Raw genomic sequence first — 7619 nt, 5'->3', positions numbered from 1 at the left:
CTTATTATTTATTCTCTTGTTCCTTTGTATCATTTATTTATTTATTTATTCACTTGTTTGTTTATCTCATCTGTTTATTTCTGTTTGTTTATTTCTTTCGTTTCATGTTTACTATAATTAATGTATGTATGTATGTATGTATGTATGTATGTATGTATGTATGTATGTATGTATGTATGTATGTATGTATGTCGAGCGGTCTAAGGTGGGAATGAAGTTTGTTGTGGTGTTCATCTCACGTTCACAGACCCCAGAGTTGTTCACCTGGCACGTTCACAGAGCCCCGGAGTTCACCAGGTAACTAGCAGCAGGTAGGTGATTAATTAACGTTTCACAGGTACAGTACAAGTTACCTGCAGATCTCCAGACCAGGTAATGTTATGCTTAAGACGCGGTTAACTGTGAACACTAACCAACCCAGCCTAGTTAACCAAATCAAATCGTCTGGCGTTAACCAAATCAAATATTAAAACAGACGTCCCCGTAGTGAAGAGGTTAAGGCTATACATCTTATTAACGTCCACCTGAATATTTGTCGTTAATTCCTTGAAAACCTAATCCATTTTTGCCTCTATGTGAAGTATATATAATTATGTGTTTGTATAAATCAGGATTATAATGTCGATATATTTATTTATTTTAGTGAGTAATGATTTCTTTTATAATATATAAAAGAAAATTTTTGTAGGTAAAATTATTATTATTATTATTATTAGTTGTTGTTGTTGTTGTTGTTGTTATCATTATTAGCTATCATTATTATTATTATTATTATCATCATCATTATTATTATTATTACCGTGTGTGTGTGTGTGTGTGTGTGGTGGTGTTCTTGGAGTCGGATTCACGGTCCACACAAATCCGGTTTCAAGAATCAAACACGCAGAGGTAAACAAACAACCTGGCTCTCTCTCTCTTATAACCATGACAATCAAACACGGAGGGGGCACTAGGAATTAATAATCAAAGCTATATATCATTTTCCGGGTTTCGTCTACTGTATAATTCTCGTTATTTATGTCAACTCGGTCAACTTTTGCTTGTGATTAAGACGAACTCCGAATCGAACCGAATTTCTAATGAATAACTTATGACGTTTTGTCGTGGGTTTTTTTTCTAGGGTGCGGGTCGGAGGGAGTCATGGGCGGTCGGGGGTGGGTCAGGGGGGAGTCAGGGGGAATCCAGGAGGTCAAGGGTATGTTAGGGGGTCATAACTCCTGTATTTATCACCTATCGGTCTGGGTCTTACGGATGATTAAAGCAAACTTAGAATTTTAACCAAATTATAATTAATAAGTTTATATAATTAACCAAAATCTACCTGGGGGGAGGGGGGAGGGTTAACGTCTACTTCTAAAAAGGGAGTTTGAACCTTACCGGCCTTCAGCATAAGGACGATAATGAACGATAACACTCACCAAGTACGCCTTTCATCCCTCGACTTGGGCGGCGCCTAGCTAACACGCAAACTCTAAAAATCCGTAGCCGATAAATCCTTAATTAAATCCTAGTGCCTGAAATCGGGAATCCCTTATACCGATGCTAATAATCAATGAGTCTTATACCTAAATTATACATCAGCATTATAGACGAACAATTATACACCTATATTTCAGGTGTAAGCTTTGGGCGTAGACTGATTGGCGGTGGTAGTGGGGGAGGGGGGGACAGGTCGACTCCCACACCTCGAGTACAAATGTTCGTATCCAGGATTTATACACACAAATTCCTCCTCCCTCGATACTTTAATGCTTATAAATAATTTCTCCTCTGACATGACCTTCTGTTAGTGCCATTTTGACCCTGGCACTCTCACCCTGGCACTCTTACCCTGGCACTCTTACCCTGGCATTCTTAACCCGGCACTCTTACCCTGGCACTCTTACCCTGGCACTCTTACCCTGGCATTCTGACCCTGGCACTGACCCTGGCACTCTGACCCTGGCACTCTGACCCCGGCAATCTTACCCTGGCACTCTTACCCTGGCACTCTTACCCTGGCTTTCTGACCCTAGCATTCTGACCCTGGCACTCTTACCCTGGCACTCTGACCCTGGCACTCTTACCGTGGCACTCTGACCCTGACACTCTGACGCTGGCACTCCCACCCTGGCACCGTGGCACCCAACTCCTTATATAACTTCGTGTGAGGTACAAAAAACCTTACAGTAGTCAACATAGTAATTACAGCCTAATTACCACTAATGACGAAGATTAATACAGCATAATATATAGGTAGAGAAGAAATATGATGGGAAAAAGATAAGTAGGAATTTCACATGATAAAAAAAATCAATAGTATACCCTGGAATGTCTCATTATAGAAAACGAGAGGGGGATTACTTGACTCTGTGAACTTACCTGACAGTCTGTGCATAACAAGGCTGTTAACCTGATGAATTTATGTGAGTTAACCTGAATTAACTCTTGTATTGCACTTAACACGTGTAGTGGATATAGCAAAGGTGTGTTTTTTTTATCTTTTTTAGTCTGAATAAAATCTATCGCTATGTTTGAATATAAATATTTTTTTTTCTATTTAGAAATATCGTACTGAAGCAAGTCTATTAATTTTACATTTCATATTAAAAAAAAACCTCTCTCTCTCTCTCACTCTATCTCTCTCTTGCTCTCTTGCTTGCTCTCTCCCTTCCTCTCTCTGTCTCATTCTACCCCTCTATCTCTTGGTCTGTCTTCTCTCTCTATCTCTTACCAATCATCTATTCCTTTCCTTAAAACAGATCAATATTCAACACTACACCAAGTTCTCTCTCCATCTTAAGATAATATGTACAGTAAGTCAACTTCTCCTTCGGGCATATTATCTCCCCCTGGTGTATCCATCACTTATTCACCAGCTGCCAAACCAAGCACCAAAACATTTCATCCATAATTCAAGAGCCAACACCTGGGAGCCTATACCTTAAAACGCTAAACTAAGGAACGAAAGTTATATTCATTACCTGTAGATACCAGATATATATATATACCTGAATAGCTAATTAACGATCAGTATATCTATTATAAGAAGCGGACACCTGATACCTGTAATTCTCATATGTTAATCAAATTTTCAAAAGGTATATTCATATTTCTGAGAAGTTTATTTTTGTATGTCGGAAATATATTAAAATGTATTCAGAAATTTGAGGAGTAATGTTTTTATAGGTATATTCTTAAGTGCCAATAACACTTCAAGACATATATTCATTATTTAAAAAAGTAACATCAGATTATTTATATATTCGAGCACTTATACGAACACTTATAAACAAAAGCACTTTATATACGAACACATACAGTATATACGAACACTATACGTACACTTATATACTCGAACACTCACTTATTCGAACACTTATATATTCAAAGTGTCAAAAAAACACTTTAAAAATATCACACCTGATCCTTACATTATCCCAGGTAGGTCAAGCCTTAAACACACACACACACACACACACACACACACACACACACACACACACACACACACACACACACACACACACACACACACACACACACACACACACACACACACACACACACACACACACACACACACACACACACACATCAGCGTCCATCACCAGGGCGGGCCAGACAATGGACAGATCTGTATAATAACACATCACACACATGTAAACTGACTGACCCAACAGAGGGGGAAAATGCAAGGTTTCTGAACGATATACCGCTCCTCCCTACCTCCCTCTTTCTTTCTCTCCTCCCTCCCTCCTCCCTCCCTCCCTCTTTCTCTTCCTCCATCTCTACCTCCTTCTATCTGTCCCTCCCCTCCATCTGTCTTCCAATCCCTCCAATCTTCCTTCCCTCCCTCCATCTCTCCTCCCCTTCCACCTTTCCCTCTATCCTCCACTCCCACCCTTCCGTCTCTTTCAGTCCCTCCCTTCCCCCTTCCCCTGCATTCATCTGTCCCTTCTCCCCATCCTTTTATCTTTCCATCCCTTCCTCTTCCCATCATTTGTACTCTCTTCCCTTGTTCCTTCCCCCCTTCTTCTTTCTTTCCTTCCACTTTATCATCATATTCCTCCCACCTCCTACCCTTCCTCACCAGTCCTCCTCCTCTCCCTACCCTTCCTCTCGCCTCCCCTAACCTTTCCACAATTAATATATGATTTCAGATACAGTACAGACGAGACACAAAACATACAATTATCACTGCCCTTGTAATCGTCTTTCCGCCGCCTCCCTACCGCTCGCTACCGCAGGAGGGGGATGGAGGAGGGGTGGGGGGGGGTGGGGTGAGGGGGAGAGACGTCTAATACTGCCCCGTCTCACCTTATCTCTCCCTCAGGTGAAAAGGATGAGATAGAAGAAAAAGAGATGGAAAGGGGTGAGATGGGAAGGGTAGGAAAGGGAGAGGGTTGGAATGATAATAATAATAATAAGAGGAGTAGTAGTAGTAGTAGTAGTAGTAGTAGTAGTAGTAGTGTTCCAGAGTATTTCATGAGTGTGGCTACGTCGGTCACTTAGGATTTGAACCACTCATCCACCACACCCCCTCACACTTTAACCATCATTCATCCACATGCACCCACCGCCCACATTAACCACCACCACCGCCTACATTAACCACCACCCACATTAATCACCACATGCAACCACCACCTACATTAACCACCATATCCAGCCACCGCCCACATTAACCACCACACCCACCAGTGCCCACCCACCGCCCACATTAACCACCGCCGCCCACAGTGACCAGCGATAACTACCACACATTCTAAGCAATAAACTTCATCACGCGATCACTGACATTTTTTTGAGATTGAAATTCCTGGTCAGAGAACTTTCCATAAAACCTCTTTTGAACCTCAGGGCGTGGTGATTGAACCTCGGGCGTGGTAATTGACCCTCACGGCGTGGTGATTGAACCTCGAGGCGTGGTGATTGACCCTCAGGGCATGGTGATTGAACCTCGGGCGTGGTAATTGACCCTCAGGGCGTGGTGATTGAACCTCGAGGCGTGGTGATTGACCCTCAGGGCATGGTGATTGAACCTCGAGGCGTGGTGATTGAACCTCGAGGCGTGGTGATTGAACCTCAAGGCGTGGTGATTGAACCTCAAGGCGTGGTGATTAAAACAAAGAAAAACAAATAAGAAAAACCTGAATAAAATAAACAAGAAATAAGAAGAAAAGAAGAAAAACGAAACAATATGAACAAAGAAACGAAGAATAAAAATAATGACGAAATAAATAAAGAAATAAAACAATGAATAAAAGAAATATTGAGGAGGATAATAACACATGACAATTAGCTTGTCTGTCTGTCTCCCCGTGTCTGTCTGTCTGTCCGTGTCTGTCTGTCTGTCTGTCCGTGTCTGTCTGTCCGTGTGTGTTCGTGATGATGAAATTTGTCTATGATGAGAATAGGTAAACTTGTTATTCTATTAGTAAACAAAAACACCAAAACAACCCATTAATAGACAAACAAAAACAGAATTTATAAACAAAAAACAAATTTTCACTAATACAAAAACGGTCGGAAAAACACATGAGTCGCCCCCCAAAAAAAATAAAAAATGGTCGCTAACAAAAACAAACTTTACCATAAACAAAAACACACAAAACAAAAACAGACAAACAAAAAAACCCTCCAGACTGGTTATTTTGGGCGAGTGTATTTGTTCGTCCCGGTAGTGGTAACATAATTGTCTTGTCAACAGGGAAATTGTCAGGAAAATTAATCATTAAAAACGGTGGGTCCGTTCTTGATGGCTTTATGGTTCATGATGACAATTGTTTCGTTATACGGGAGTCGTTAAGGGTAGTGGTTGTCATAGCAAGGTCGTCTGGGGTTGTTTTATCGGGAGTTGTTTAGTTTATGGTCGTTATATCCGGGTTGGAAGGGTTTTGTTCGTTATATCCAGGTTGGAAGAGTGTTTTTTTCGTTATATCCGAGTTGTAAGGTTTTTGTTTGTTAAATCCAGGTTTGAAGGGTTTTGTTCGTTATATCCAGGTTGGAAGGGTTTTGTTCGTTATATCCGGGTCGCAAAGGTCGTTATATCCGAGTTATTAGGGTCTTGATGTCAGGCCTATTACATAACAGGGTCGTAATGCCGAGGTCGTTAAACTAAAGTCGTTATACTGCAGTTAGTCGTTATAGCGAGGCCGTAGTGAGTCATTTCACCTGTTATAACACAATTACCTGTGATATCGGGATAGTTCGTTATATCAAGGTTGTTATACTAGTGTCCAGCATATACCCGTCAAATATATCCACACACACACACACACACACACACACACACATTACCAGCTCAGACACTCTGTTTGTCCAATAATTAATAGTGTTTTTGACACCGTTTTGCATTATACACAAAGGCTGTTGAACTATACGGTGCACCAAGACCACACGGTGCACCAAGACCACACGGTGCACCAAGATTACACGGTGCACCAAGATCACACGGTGCACCAAGACCACACGGTGCACCAAGATTACACGGTGCACCAAGATTACACGGTGCACCAAGTTTACACGGTGCACCAAGACCACACGGTGCACCAAGATTACACGGTGCACCAAGATTACACGGTGCACCAAGATCACACGGTGCACCAAGTTTACACGGTGCACCAAGTTTACACGGTGCACCAAGACCACACGGTGCACCAAGACCACACGGTGCACCAAGATCACACGGTGCACCAAGACCACACGGTGCACCAAGACCACACGGTGCACCAAGATCACACGGTTCACCACGACCACTCCTACCACCACCACCACCACCTGTCACCTATTACTGCCGTGTTTTGACCCCTACTAATAGTCCATGTTGAGGTGAAATTACCGTGTGTTTTATGTGTGAGTAGTTACAGCAGTATTCTTAATGGATCACGTGAAGGTTAGGTTAGGTTAGGTTTTGCTAGGGTAAGGTAGTGTTAGATTAAGTTAGGTTAGGGTAAGGTCGACTTAGGTTAGGTTAGGTTAGGTTAGGTTAGGTTAGGTTAGGCTAGGTTAGGTTAGGTTAGGGTAAGGTCGACTTAGGTTAGGTTAGGTTAGGTTAGGTCCATGGAATTTAATCATCAAATGAAAAATAAACTAAGTGTGTCTAATCTTCAGGTGAGCACCTCCTAACAACTCAAACAGTATGTGAACGATATACAATACTGGGTCAAGCGTCGTAAATACACTACATTAATATACACCCAATTCACCGTAAAAGCATGGTGTATTTACCTTTACTTAATATTAACCAAAATACTGTATATATATAAAAACATTGTGTATTTTACTTCCATTGGTATTAACACACTTTTGGCAACAGTGAATATAATATTTATTTTGAAGTGTTTCACCAGAGTTATTCCTTGGGTTAATATTTTACTCAATTTAAACATTTAGCAGTGGATTGATTTTAACAGGTTAATTTAGTTTTAGTTTTAAGTTAATATACCTGAGTGATCAATACATACATACATACATTACATACATACGAATAAGATTATGTATGTAAAATTGTATAGGTATTTGTATGTAATTCAATATATATCTATACACCACACACACACACACATATGCATTTCTAAAACATAAAATTAAAAAAAATTAAAAATAAAGGTAACTAGAGGTTCTAATCTTCGTTA

General features: G+C 40.8%; 1 protein-coding gene across 1 annotated transcript; it reads left to right on the top strand.

Annotated features, from left to right (window-relative positions):
* The first annotated feature begins 211 nt into the window (after nt 1-211).
* Nucleotides 212-6789, top strand: LOC121857343 (histidine-rich glycoprotein-like). Its single transcript, XM_042353356.1, has 2 exons — nt 212-297; nt 6351-6789. The coding sequence occupies exons 1-2, from the start codon at nt 212-214 to the stop codon at nt 6787-6789; spliced, it is 525 nt and encodes a 174-aa protein (XP_042209290.1).
* Nucleotides 6790-7619: the final 830 nt, after the last annotated feature.

This window comes from Homarus americanus, unplaced genomic scaffold (assembly GCF_018991925.1).
Source record: "Homarus americanus isolate GMGI-L3 unplaced genomic scaffold, GMGI_Hamer_2.0 scaffold30231, whole genome shotgun sequence".
In the NCBI taxonomy this organism is placed as follows: Eukaryota; Metazoa; Arthropoda; class Malacostraca; order Decapoda; family Nephropidae; genus Homarus; species Homarus americanus.
The sequence above is the reverse complement of the archived record's forward strand: the minus strand, read 5'-3'. Positions and strand labels throughout refer to the sequence as shown.

Coding starts and splice junctions, on each gene's coding strand:
- LOC121857343 (XM_042353356.1), top strand. CDS start 212: ATGAAGTTTGTTGTGGTGTTCATCTCACGTTCACAGACCCCAGAGTTG. Junction 298..6,350: donor AGAGCCCCGGAGTTCACCAG/GTAACTAGCAGC, acceptor TTATACACAAAG/GCTGTTGAACTATACGGTGC.